The sequence below is a fragment of the Varroa destructor genome, unplaced genomic scaffold, assembly GCF_002443255.2.
Source record: "Varroa destructor unplaced genomic scaffold, Vdes_3.0 BEIS01000004.1, whole genome shotgun sequence".
Taxonomy (NCBI): Eukaryota; Metazoa; Arthropoda; class Arachnida; order Mesostigmata; family Varroidae; genus Varroa; species Varroa destructor.
The window spans coordinates 16789293-16803944 of record NW_019211457.1 but is presented as its reverse complement, the minus strand read 5'-3'; the positions used below and the strand labels follow the sequence as shown (position 1 = coordinate 16803944).

The window sequence follows — 14652 nt, the reverse complement described above, 5'->3', positions numbered from 1 at the left end:
CAATATCTAATACTTCATCAATATCAATACTTATATATATATATATATATATATATATAACTAATTAGCTTTATTATAGTGTCCAGAAATGACTCATTGACGCAATCTGCGCTAGAACAACCAGAAGCAAGCATAAATGTCGGTACTGACGAATCAGTGCATCACTGATACATAAATGCATTAGTTTCTGTTAATAATGCAGCCCATGCCAAGTCTATGACACGTCAAATCTCTCTAAATCTTTTTAACAACTGCTCTCGCACTTTGCATCGGCTCACACATTTCTTCTCGATTGCGGATGCCTCTTGTATATGGATGCGTTCGGGGTGAATCTACTCTATCTGTGTGCACCTCTATGCCCTAAAAATATTCAGGCGGGAACCCTTCCGCCTCGTCCAGCGCCACCGGGTCTCCGTCGGGGTTCGTCGACAACTACTGGCCCCCCACCTCCGACACCGCCCCCGCCTTCAGCCGCTGCCCTTCAGGCTGCCGGATCCTCGGTCCAGCCGTCATCAGCTACAACCAGTGCCACTCAGCAACAGCCACCACCCCCCGTGCCGGCTGCACCTGGGGTTAGTAGTTTTTGTAGAGAGTACGTTCAGGGCTCGACTTTCTTCGTTCCGTCGAAGTTTTTGCAGCGGCCCTTTTAAACGGGATGTTGTTTTGGAGAAACTTGATGATATTGTGCAAGTGCGGTTTGGGCTTTGTGTACCCGGTGGCGTCTACTATCGGAAATCGCCCGACGTCCGTCGTACGGCTAACTGACACCACGTAGACTGCAACTAATGACCACTGGGTATTGAAAAACGTTCACTGCTTTTCGAAACGAAGTTTTAATTTTCATGTACTAATTTATTATGGAGGTATTGTGGGAGAATTTTCACACTGCCAGATTTCCGTATATAAAAATTCATGGTCGCGCATTTTGCGAACAACAATCCATAAGTTTCGCAAATTTGGGTCAGATACCTGACTGCGCTGCTGCTGGTATTGAGCTGCAGTTAGGTGGTGTCATCAACGTACGGTTCGAAATTCTGCGTCATTTGGTAGAGCTGAAGTGTGAGATATACTGAATACGATATAGGCATGTCGCTTGATTAGCCAGTCGGAACCTGGAAAAGCAATCCTTTAGAAGCTTACAAGTACGTGTTAGATCCACAAGCATCTTCGTTTCACAAACCTGAACTATCCAGGACGCTGAATCTTGCCAAGACCGCTTGTCGCTTTAGAAACCGGCGTTCATCAGTAGAACCATCGATAACTTTGTGGTCTGTTTGACGCTGATCGTTGTTCACCCTGCTGCATGTATTGGTATGGTTACCACATAATAAGTGTGCTTTACATTAGCGCTAGTAACAGTAATTCGCATATATGTGAAATGTAAATTGAAGAACGATTAACGGAATGAATTAGACTTCATGCGCGGATTATAATGCACGACACATGCTTATTTTTAATGCCAATCTACTGTCAATGATGATTACAGTATTAATTATGAGCCGCATGCTGTACGTAGTCGTTTTCAGTCCAGTGTCAATACACAGCCCCTCGTCTAGACATCATCATCTTCGATTGTGTATAGATGGCTTGAATGCACATTGAGCTGGCTCACTGCTACTGTGCCATATTCATGAGGTAATCAGCTTGCTGATGGCAATTGCCTTTATTTGAAGTATCGCCTACTAAAATACTTAGGCTAGAACTTAATCGTGCTTGGTCTGAAGTGGTACCAATACTTCACTCACTAACGCTATCTTACCTACTTCTCAAAAATACTACCTGGCTCAACTTGTTCTGTCAAACTTCATTCGCTACCCCGATGTCTGGTCCATTCTTCGCGGTAGACGGTGACCGGAACAGCGGCACCCGGAACGGCTACATCGGACACGAACCCGTTCAACACGGCCGCCGGAGCCGCAGAACAGGCGTCTGCCGCGGCTTCCGCAGCTGCATCAGCCCTCTCAAGAGGCGCCGCGTCGTTATTCCGAAGGTAAGTTTTTTCGTTATCGTTGGCTCGCGATATGCCCCTATCAAATTCTAATTTAATACGTTTGATTAGTAGACGGAAAACATTTTACAGGTACTATTTTGTAGCTGCCATCATCGGACACCCCCCAAAAAAAACCAATAGGTCCATTAGTGAGAAAATGTTGTTGTAAAAAAATTCTACTTCTTCTATTTAAAAAAAAATCTAATATTTGATAAAAAAGTGCTGATAACAAACGTTAGAAATTTCGATTCGAATTGTCAATTAAGCATTGTAAATACAGTATAGACAAAGGATATCTGTACTGTTGTGTAATACGAAACAGGACTCAAAAAAGTTCGGACAATTTCACCAACTTATTATTGAAACGTTCTGAAAGATCTCAGTGTTTTCATTGTCGTCGTACACGCTCGGCGTACTTCGTGTCTTTTTTTTTTGTTTCAGGGAAAGCCAGAGCGATAAAGCCGGAGTTGACGATCCTGAAGACACCATGGGCAACCTACGTAAGACGTTTGCCGGAGTCTTTGGCGATATGTAAGAAGCAAAATACAATAGAGGATTGCGACAGCAGTGAATCTATGATTTGAATAAATTAATTAAACTGATTTCTCTATTCATGCATTAAACTAATGGAGGACATCTTCGGCGGCCGATAAAAAGTTCGTGTACCAAAGTCCCGTGTACGCTTTCCCTAAAAAAATACATACGACATTTTTGTTTAAACCCGTTTCTCGGTTACCACGAATTGTGTGCTTAATACAGGAACTAAATACTATTACTATGATGCTAGCTATATTGACAGTCGTAACATAAATCATTCCACTATCAACACAAGTGCTTCGAACAAGAACAACTGCGGCCACGGCAACAACAGTACGATTGCAGCAATGCTACTTAAGCAGCTGGCACTCTGACCTATTCCAAAAAGGTGATAGGAAGTAGAGAAAATTGGTCATCGAGCAGACGCATTGATTGACCAATGTATCGATCACTCAGCAACGCTTCACCACAGCAATGCTTTCTAACCTCACGAAGTTTCCCGAGAAACGACTCCCGACGGCGATAAGTACAGCAGAATCATCATCAACAGCAGCAGCAGCAGCAGCGGGAAGGCCAAAACAACAGCGACTTAGAGGTGTGCAAAAAACACCCATATTATCGAACTAACTATACACTATATGGACACATATGATACATCAGGAACAACAATGGTGAACGAAACATACTCAAACACTGACAGATTCATATGCTTGCACAATAATGCTACTGATTGGATGATGGATCCCTCTAAAAAGGTCTTCAGGTAACTTTACGAGCCTAGCTTCACCTTGCCGCTCTCCACTGCTGTCCTCCTAGATTTCATGCAATGCATCCGTAAGATACGTTCGTACGTGCGTACAATCGATTGCGCCTTTACTATTTGGTTGCATGTTTAAACTGTAGAAGTAAAATGTATACTTACTAAGTAAACTACGTTACATACATATATGACAGTATACTGACACACCTAATCGTCAAGTTCCTGTCAAGAATCACAACAAACGACTGTCTGAACTTGAATGAATGATTTTTGATCCCATCAACATTATGATACGACTTATTCATTGCGATATTCGGCCCAAGATGAAGTAGGAAGCAAAAACAACTGGAATTAGTAATGCTTTATAATCCGCTATGTAAGACGTAATTTAATAAGAACTTATCGATACTGAATGATTATTTATCTATTATAATTTTTACACTATGTGTATATGTGAGTATGATCGCTACTATTTGTACTCGTTACATATAGTGTAACTTACATACATTATTGGGCAATGTTACGTGTTTACATTGTTATGCTATGGTCTATCCACTATTATTATTTATTTATTTATATTACTATATTATGGTAAGTTTACCTTTAGTGATATCAAAGAAGGATAATTCTCCGATACAGAAAGATCTACGTCGTAATAGAGAAAGAGAATTGTATTTAACAATATATATATATATATATTTTACGTTCATAATTATTTTCCCTTGCGATCATGTCAGCGGTTGTACAGTGAGGCCCAAGCATGATGAAATGTCGTCATTCTTGTTATACAATAGGTTATGTATCAGGCGTGAGGATATAAGAGGTTATCAGGGTCAACAAACCATTTCCTCGACCTAAATTCGTCTGTTTAGTATGTGAAAGACATAAAATACTTGTCCTAGAATGGGTCCTATTTTTCTATGCTTTGTAAACGAATTCACTCATTGACGATGGCACGCTACCATTCGATTTTATCTTTGGATATTCGCTCGCCGCATTATGTACTCTGCGCGTTTACTCACTGAACACTTAAAAACTTGAACCTTTGTCGTCATTATTAGTCCGGCAACGCACCCAGGCGGACATCTTGTCACTGCTGCACTGAGTACAGAACTATGTAGGTCTGCAGTTTATATGGATGGAAAAGCCAACTGCTAAATGATGAGGCGCGATAGAATGTACACAAATCATAAACTCCCTCTTGAAACTGTTTGGAATAATAAAATTGCTGTAATTTTCACCACTATAGCAGCCCCTGCACAGTCAGCTAACGTCTGTCGCAAAAATGCTCGGATCTAGTCTAAATTATAGTACGATTACAATTTGTGTATCAAATATTAGCCGAGTGAGCTAAGGTACTTTCTAAAGGAAATCGATATTGAGAAGCGCCTTCAGATGACGGATTATGAAGCGAGACAAAATAGTAAAAAAAAACAAAAAAAAACTGGGAGAGTAGAATATAGCGTCTGTCGAACGAACGGGACGTAATCGATTCTCTACACAAAAAAAAAAATAAGACAAATTGAATCGAATTCCTACATGTTCGTATAATAATATATACGACTAACTAAAAATTTGAAATTTAATTAATCTCTACACCTATACATGATATACATCTATATATATATCTATATATATATATATATATATATATATATATATATATATATATAGTGTGTACAAGTCACGAATGTATTACAATGAGTACCACTTTGATGAAATGCCTTGTGTTTGAGAAGATGATTTCGCTTGACAAAAAGCTCCTTGGGGCTGGTAAAAGTGCTTGATCCTACTCTGTGCTATACTATTGAATGGATTATAACAATAATCGCAATTAGCTTTACGTAATTTTTTTTTTCGAATTAGAAACATTTCAACCAAGTAAATCATCAAGAGGGTCACAAAGACGTTCTGTTTACCAGCGCGTATAAGCTCTACGATAGATACGCGTGTACTTCATGCTCGTGTTATAATCTAATGAATCGCGCGGAAGTCACAGCCTACCCAAGGAACTCTACCATGATAGCAAACATATATTACAAACATATATAGGCTGATTAACTCGATACTAAAAGACACTTCCGCGAATCAGCAAATCAAATACGTAAAGCTCACTGCAGTAAACAGGTTAGTGTCTAATAAGTTTGACTTTTTTTGTTTCAGGATCTAGAAATTCTAAGGACTTTTAGGGGTGGTGTAATTCAGAAAACATAGCGTTCTTAGATAGTTTCTTCGTCCTCAGTAACTGTTCCATACTTTTGAAATGCGCGCGCTTGGTTCATGCCACTTGCTTAAACATTAAAAATGTTTACCGAATTCCGCGGGGTGGATGTGACCGAAGATCTGCGTACAAACCTATTGTGGGGTACGGGGGTAAGCCATAGCTTGAACATGAGTTGCTATCGATTTGACGAAGGATCTGCCGGCATTGATTAGCCGAAAATCATATGATGACTTGTCCTTGAACGGTAGAATGATCAATGAAGTTTGGGGCGACGTTTGAACAGAAAGGAACGGGCAATTACGCTGTTCGTTTTCAGCGGATTCTCACACCTGTTAGGTATTTTGTTATGTGTTTTAACAGTGTGTGTAATAACAACAGCAACAAAAACTCGATATAGAGCGGCCAAGAAGGGAGACGAAAATAGAGAAGACTAGATAAAATAAAATGTATCCATGTGATAAGTTCGTGATGGTTGCCACAGGTCGACTGAGTTGCCAGTTCAAACAGGAATTCATTATACGAGCATGGCTGCTAGCTATATATATATATATATATATATATATATATATATATATATAAGATTAGTTAAGTAGTGCAGTACGCTCAAAAACTTGCGTCGTGTACACTTATTTGATACTCTTATATGATTATAATTTTTCTTCCAAAATACAACTACTACACTATATTGTAGTCTTTCTATTTTCCGTGGTGGGGTACGTGAGTTCTCAGACTTGATTCATAAATGTATGGCTTACTGTTGTCGAATGGACTTGCAGTATCGGAAATACCTAAACCAAAGGCGGATGAGAGGCCTTGAACATTTTGAACAATTGCAAGATGAAGCAGTTGAAACACAGGAAAAAAGACAAAAAACACTATGAAAATATCCGCAGTGCAGACGTTGTTCGCGGAAGGACCCGTACTGGTGAGAATACACAATAACAATAGCCACCAATAATAACGACAAACCTATGTATACAATAATCGTAGAGTAGGTTTAAGAAAGACAATAAACTACTTAGTGAAAATAACTAAAAAGATTATCATGATGGTATGACGGAACTAAATCAAAAATAGAAACAGATTTAGCAGATTCTGAATGAAAATGAACAAAAAAATATTCCTTAAAAGACAATAGCAACAAAAACGATCATGGACTTGGTGCAGATTTTAATAGCTATAACAATCTAGTATAGATTATTATAACGACAAGGATATCAATAAAAACGACAATATCTACAGTAATAATAATATCAACATATAACAGTATCTATACCGAAAGCAAGACATAAAAAGATAATAAACCACAATATAATGATGAATCCAGTAATAATAATAATAAATAAACTATCACTAAACAAGCAAAATAAATAGATACATGTATTTTATTCAATACGTATACGTATAGCTATTTGAAAGATTCAGTTATAAATAGTAGTTTTTATGTAAGAACTTCCATGTGATATAGTCCACGTTAAAGGTAAGTGCCAGGCTTTGAATTTTCAATTTCCAATGACCCAAGATAAACATTTACAGCCAAGCACTTAGAGCACCACGTCTCCAATATTCTACTAATAATAACATCATGACAAATGTGATGATCACATGCAATGAAGGACTTATTACATTGACTAGTAAAGCCTTGTGGGCCGATGATGCCCAAGCTGCAGAAGCTTGAAGATCTTAGAGCATCGAACCGTGGGTAAATAGTGCTCAAGCTCGTATCGCATCCCTTTTAAGGAGTTGTCAGCTACGAAAGCTTTAACCGCACGCAAGCTCGTCTTATCTCAGCCCGTTTCTAGGTTTCAAACATCGAAAACAAACATCTGCATCGTTCGTGCCATCGTTCTTAACAAAAACTCCCACTTCTGGAAAACAAAGGTGAAAAACTAGGTTGCGGTTGGATTGGGTGAGCTTAATTGGATGCCCCCACATATCATCCAAGTAATTCAGCCAGGTACATTTTGAACCGCAGTACACTAACCAAGTAGGGTCAACGGCAATATACGAAGTGATGAGTGTGCACAGCAGCCCGTTAAAATGTCGCTAGTGTCTACGCTCAGTCATAAATATCAGATTGACTTCACCAGGTCTGTCAGGGCGTTTCATTTGACCAAAGGCGCTACATGCTGGCGCGCGAAGTCACTTGAGGCGGAAGTTCTCACGTCAAAAGTACACATACGCTTACAAGGGTTTTTCATCTAGGTTTTGCTATATCGTGCAATTGATTGGGTGTACCCTAGCTAACTAGGCGGCGATGGGCTGACGTTTATTGTATACAGCCGTTCTTCTCGTGAAGTGCAGCATAGCTAAAGACGACTACAACTTGTACAAGCCCTACCCAAAAATGTCTAGCCGGTCATACAGGTTTCCTTCGTAGCTCTATCATTTGAAGTCTACAGTGACCAAATGTATGTTGTTGACTATAGATCACCAACTGGACCGGTATCTTTGATTTTCAATTTTTTTTACTACCGAATTTCAAATTGGCGAACGTCACCGTGGAAAAAGTCGAGGACACGATTACGATCGGAACGGATTAAATAGAGTTAATTACTGCTACATTTGGGTTGTTTTAGTCGAGCATGTCACATACGCGATACTTTACCATAATTGTTTACACATTTTGCTGAAATAATGCCAGTTTATGGGCTTACACCTCTTCTAGGTACGTCCTGTGGAAGCTGTATAAATAAAGAACTACCCTTACCATATTTTTTATAGGCACCACCCCGATGACCCTTGCTTACGTGCCGACATGCATGATCGTACGTCGGCACAAATTGTTTGCGACTTACGTAATGAGAACTGTGAACTTTCAATAATCCTCGCTATAACAACACGATTTTAGTCGCTTTCCTCGAGCGGAATTTGTACGCGGAGGCACACTGATGGCAACGTGAAGCCACCACCGCCAATATAAACCGGCTTTCTGGAGTGACACAACATACGATGAATCGTGTGTATGGCGATACGTCCGCGTTCTGCTGACGCCTAACTACCTAAGAAGACAAGCGATCACAAACCTGAGGGTATGTGTAATAGTTATTTTCAAAATACTTATTATCGATTATGAGCAATTGTTATTGTCGAAAGTTGGAGCGTATTTAAAAACAAGTGCAGATTAAAATGTCGATTAATATTACTGTAGGAAGGCTGTCATTTCCGCTGAGTCAAGTGGTAATAATGCGAGAAACAACCTAATCTTATCGAGTTTTTTCGGAATTATTTTCCATGAGAAAATTGTCCTTATGAAAAACTCTATATCGTGTCAACCTTTGTATGTGAGGTTACACCGTTGAGTATGGATGAACTACACTAATATACCCGGAAAACTTACTTACGCATTCGTTCCATGCTTCTGAATTAAGGAGAAATATACTTATTCCCATTTTAATGCCCAGGATGGCCTCAAAAACAGCGAGGAAGTAATCAAATAATTAACCGAAAATCTTAATAGTCCAAAACACTCCCAGATCATTAGTCAACAACTTGTATGTTATTTATCATACCGACAAATAACAACGTTTTGTTAAAAAAAAGAGCTCTGAACCCCTGAAATGAGAGCATATGAACCTTGCTGGCTCAATTATTAAAGGCTACTGCAATAATTATTTATACTAGGGGACCTCTTTTCTGTAACTCGCTATAAATTTGGACAAGAAAACAATATGGCAGACGCGTGGACGATAAAGCTTTCTGATAATATTGTTCTTTTTCTATTTGTTTTTTTTTTTTTAATTATTTTCAGAAAAAAGCTTCATTTATGGAAGACGATTGGATAGAATGGCTTTGGTACGTTTGACAAAGATGTTCGGTGTTATAGATTTTTATATGATATTTATACAAGGGAGCTTTACTTATGTAATTTGTCTCGATTCGAAGCGGCACCTTGTAACAACATACAGAAAATTACGTAAACCCAATTAATTTTGTGTATTGAATACTTTACATCGTATTCGGGAGCACATCATTTTGAGAATCTTGGATTCCTTGTAGCATGCGTCCCAAGCTCAAGGGAAATTATTTGATCATTCTTGACAAACGGTTGAAACAGGGTTTATATCAATTGTAATTTAGCAAAAATCTTTTCCATACAATAGGAGTGCTTTAAGAATAGCAGTTCCCTACTAAGTAACTAATCAAGAGCGACCATTTGCGCAGATCAAGATTAACAATTCTGGGCTAACATTTGCACCGGTTGGTGTAGAAATGCAAATCTCTAATAAACTGCTCAGCCAAATCGAGGTCTTGCTTGGTAGTATTTTCGATGTCAATAACGATGTCGGCTGTAATTTTTCATCTGGAAAGTGCTCTGTATTATCGATCGGTCAGTTCTACCAAAAAAAAAAATTATTAAACATATGGCTCACAGGTTAAGTTGCCGAAGCCTTTATTTTATTTTTTTTTTAAATTTTATCTTTATTTTATTAATTATTAAAAACTATGTGAATATTCCCGAGTTTATTTCCTTTATTACATAAGATAATTATTACTTTTTTAATATACTACAAATGTTTATGAAAAATAATTTCAGAAAAATTGCAATCGTTTTTATAATAGATGAATTAGCATTTATAAACATATGAGATGATTAATAAATAGGTCCGCCTCAAATAACCCGTACATCAGTAAAATAATAATTTATATTTTTTTTTAAATTAACTATTCAAGAAAAGGACTTTTTCAAATTAAATAGATACAATTTCACACAGTCGTCACTCACTCCTGCATTTACAGGCGAACGTCTACAGCTAAATCTAGCTTAACTACACACGTTAACTATCACTGATAATTAACCGTAAAAGAGGCAATCGATTTTTGGCAGAAAAACTACACACGCTACTCTTTTATTTTTACAAAAAAAAATACAAATGATAATGCCACGATCATGCGGTGGCAGCACTTTTTCTGAGAATGAATAGTGATGCCATCATGCGGAATGTGTTAAATATTTACAAATTTTTACAGTATCGATGGAAAGGTTTATCCAAAAGCGTGTCGATTTGCCCTGAAACGTATATAGGTATATAGATCGGTATCTCTCGTAACGCTTCAAATGATATTGTACGATTGTATAGGTTTTCATACATTATTTAATGGGAAATAATGCAAAGGAGAAATGGTATAAGGGAGTAGGGTAAAACGCATGGTTCGATTTCTTATTTACGATGTTGAACTGTCAGTAAAACAGGTATTAGTGATAGTTGTAACTGAAAAATGAACTATATTATAAAATGGCATAGAGAAATTACGTTCTCTTGACGTAGTTTTCAGCTTTGTTAAGCGGATTTTCTCGTTCGAGGGCATCAGTGCCCCATCCGTCACCCCATAGATGATAGGGATGCCTCGTGAAGGGTGGCGTATTCACCAAACCATACGGAAAGGTACAATGTGGGTAGTCGCCTAAAAAGAGAACAGAAAAAAATGACTGATTCCGAGCACTCGCTTGACATAATGCTTCAATATATTTTTTTTAATATAAGTTCTTCAGGTGTTTTTTTTTAATATGAATACACTTTTGCGAACTCTTGCGGAGCACAAGCCTAATGAGTTTTACATATTTACCACTAGTAGTAGTAATAGAATTAATTGATAGGGACATTTTTTTTACCTACTTTTACTTAGTTAGCTTACCATTTTGTCCATTTGAAGTAACTCTCCTACCACTTGCATTGTTACAGCGAAGATATGGCGAGCCATAAATCAAATAACCCCATCGAAGGTTATACCTGAAATGAGTTTGGTAAATACTTAGCCGTGTAGTGACCTCGTGACATATTAAAAAGCTCAAATCAATTTGTTTCACCTTTGCTTATAATGATTTAACGCTTCAAATATACTGGTTATCAATGCAATGTCACAAGATTGAAGTGAATGTTGCTGGGAGCTCAAAGCAGCAGCGCAGACTCTCGGACAGCGACGCTGAATCGGCTATAAGATGCGCAAGGTAAAAAGTTCTAATACGATGCAATTGTTCGCAGTACTCTATTATGATATCTTTCAAATTACTATTTTATGCAATGCGATTGAAGCTATCTCTACATCAGAGATGCCAGAGCGGTTGCGAGGGACAAATGACGAAGCGATCCGATTGCCCATGCAGCCAAAGCTGCCTTCCCGTATTTTCGAAAAAGTGAAACTTCTGGTGCTAATAGAGATGACCAATTTCAAATATGGGAACTTAGAAGCATGATTCAATGGGCAGCGTACTCTAACTGCTGCATCAGCAAACGCCGGTTATGCTGAGGATGAACATAATTCTTCGTATAAACGAGTTTTTGGTTTCTTATTCCACTTAATACAGTAGTAGCAACGACCGCAGCCGTGTGCCGAGATTTCCGACTCCAACGCATGAAATAGCACCTGCGTGGGAGTGGCGCAGGCCTTCACCGCTGGGCAAAATGAAGGGCACATGTATTGTGGGTCCATATGACTGAAGCGAGAGCCGACGAGGAGAAACATGAAATTTAGTATTTTACATCGGGGCTGACACTCTGCTATGTGCAACTACTCTTTGCGGGTTTCGACAGCGGCCTGAAGAGAGCCCAGTTATGCCGTCGTCACGGATTATCCTCGTAAGTGAAACTTCACGCTTTAGGTCCAGAGTGATTCAATACATAAGGAATTAAGAATTAGCTGCGGATCAAAAAAAGTACGGAAACCAGTTTCAGCGTCAGTCCTAGCTTCCTAACTGTTGCGTGGAGGCAGCGCTTATTCGATTCGTATATCGCGAAGCGATTTAAAGACAGAAAGAGTTCAACTAATTTTTTAGCCCTCTATCTCATTAGGGCAAGATAATATAAGTGGGCCTTGATTTTTTACCATGAAAGAGGTCGGTTGTTTGTGTGAAGGGCGGGAGTTCGTCTTGTCATTGGTAGTTATCGGCGTGACCATAGGCTCGTTTCTGCGCGCCTAGTAGAAAATTACCTTTAAGTCAATGAACACTACGATACACTGAAAATGTGTAATTTCGGTGTATCTTATCTTATGCGGGACACCCAAATGGTATGTGCTTATCCAAGTATTTTTCAAACAGGCCTTCATTTTGTTAAAGGGGATGTTTCTCTTCATGTAATCTGAATTTGGATCTCACAACATTTTCTATGCAGCTAATAACTAAATTACTTTCACAAAGCTAGTCAACCGCCTGGTAACAATATTCACCTGTGCTATGTGTGTATTGACTCGGCGGTACTCACTTGTTTTAATTATTCGAAAAAATGGGTCAAAAACAATATGAAAAGGAAAGCTAGCTGGACTAGCTTTTCCCTTCGTATTTTTTTCGTACGAGTCAGCGACTGGGACACGTAAGTAGAATGTTGTGCGTGTGTACAGGCGCTAGGAGTATATGCACGATTGCGGCTAAGAAAGACACAGATATCCACTTCTGGAGATAGTTTCCTTCCTCAAATGCAAGCTTACGCTTTTCTAATAGCAAACCGCTCCTGCCTCCTGTACGTTCTACAGTGATGATTCAAGATGGTCATCCATCGCCGATAATTTGCGTTCTTTCGACGGCATACGAAACTAATTCATTAAAGCTACGGGTAAGAAAGAGACCGAAACTTGAAGTCTAGAGTACATGAGTAGATCTCGTGATTGAAGTGCTACGTGTAGAAAACAATAAACTTGTCTCACATGCGATACACTTTTTTAGATCAATCTTACTTTGCATTAACCTAAATCATACAGTTACCGAAAGGTTTTATTGATGTCTGTCCATGTGCGTGATTTCAAAGGTATCAACGACTGCCAATGATGACAAACGATAATTTGTGAAAAAATAACTTGTGCTATAATCATGAAGATATATATGTATAAGTTATGTGTCCATGCTCACATATAGTTCCATAAACTTGTTATTAATAAGGCGATTGTCTATGACGATACTGTAATAACTAACTATATAGCATCCTGACATCCTGAAAATGCGCAACTCTCACAAATTCGGCCCGCAACCTATCAAAAAATAATTGTTAGGCTCACATTTTTCGCCGTGTATAACGCGCGCACGTTGGTACGTTGTTGCTTGGGGCTGCAGGGTTATGCTACATGAGCATGACTTGCAACAACAAATTTCTTGACTTGCTCTCTGTCACCATCATTTTGGACGGGTACACATTTGATAAGCTCTGCAGAGTAATACGCGTGTTTCTGTTCTTACTATTCGGTATATTACATCAACGATATATGATTACCCATAACACCTACAGAGCGTTGACAAACGAGCGCTGTTTATTTAGATAGATGAATGAGAAAACACCATACCTGGGCATCCCAATGTCGAATTGGGGCACTTTGTATCTATTCGCGAGTTGTTTCTGAGTGATCTGCAATTGATATCGTTAAAAATATATTTGCATCAGATTATCACCACTAGTCTCAGCTGTCGATACCTTCCGGGCCTGGTGAACAATACGCATAGGTCAGTTGAACGGGTTTACTTCTAGAATAGGCATGCGTAACAATAGAAGTAGGTAAACAAAAGGTAAACTTTTGTTTTCTCGCCGAGATAAGCAAGCTTCATTAAAGACCTGTCACAGAAAATCTATCTGCTAGGCTTGGAAGTATGTCTCACGCACCTAAACGCTATCATTACCTAATAGTCGAATCAACAGTGTAATATACTTTTCACAGAAAAATGCCCCAAAAGAACAGGATGTCGTATTTTTCATGATTTGGAAAGAAGGCATGTTGATGATCATCTTCAAAATTGCCAGCTATATATTTCAAGAGCTTTGTTTGTAAGGAAAAAATAACCCTGCGGAGCACGTCTACGCTTGAGAACTTAATTAATTTAATTAAGAAACTCTTTAATTAGGAGTTTCAATTAGGTCATTTGGCAATCCCTTATTATCGTATTATTGTTCGAGCTGTGAAAAAAAAACGAATCTCAGATTAATTAAACATGGAACGTAATACTTCGGATTTATAATTCGGCCAAGCTTTTGAGAATGCTGAGTTTCAAATACACTATACTAAGAAGAGAACGCGTAAAGCGAAATCTCAGTGTTGGGACAACTGTCGTTGTCGAAAGGACACTTTGACGCTGCCTACTAAGTTAATTAGTGGCTACCGAAAACCAGGTTTACTGTCTACTTTGTAATCAACATGACACATTGGTACCGATTAATGTAA

The 14652-nt window shown here is 38.6% G+C and overlaps 2 protein-coding genes across 7 annotated transcripts in view; one reads left to right on the top strand and one right to left on the bottom strand.

The window, feature by feature from the left end:
• LOC111248906 (synapsin-like) overlaps positions 1-6882 on the top strand; it is a 58277-nt gene extending 51395 nt beyond the window's left edge. For 2 of the 3 annotated variants that reach the window (XM_022802001.2, XM_086986148.1), the window contains 3 exons: positions 375-572; positions 1845-1990; positions 2432-6882. In XM_022802001.2, the coding sequence (XP_022657736.2) occupies positions 375-572; positions 1845-1990; positions 2432-2525 (438 nt within the window). In that variant the 3' untranslated portion in view covers positions 2526-6882. The remainder of the gene's footprint in view (positions 1-374; positions 573-1844; positions 1991-2431) is intronic. The other variant, XM_086986149.1, reaches the window with a different exon arrangement.
• A 3447-nt stretch (positions 6883-10329) lies between these two features.
• The window catches only part of LOC111248910 (uncharacterized), a 12856-nt gene continuing 8533 nt past the window's right edge, over positions 10330-14652 (bottom strand). For all 4 annotated transcript variants that reach the window (XM_086987126.1, XM_086987127.1, XM_086987129.1 and 1 more), the window contains 4 exons: positions 13783-13844; positions 11149-11243; positions 10767-10917; positions 10330-10522 (listed from right to left, as the gene is read on the bottom strand). In XM_086987126.1, the coding sequence (XP_086843252.1) occupies positions 10498-10522; positions 10767-10917; positions 11149-11243; positions 13783-13844 (333 nt within the window). In that variant the 3' untranslated portion in view covers positions 10330-10497. The remainder of the gene's footprint in view (positions 10523-10766; positions 10918-11148; positions 11244-13782; positions 13845-14652) is intronic.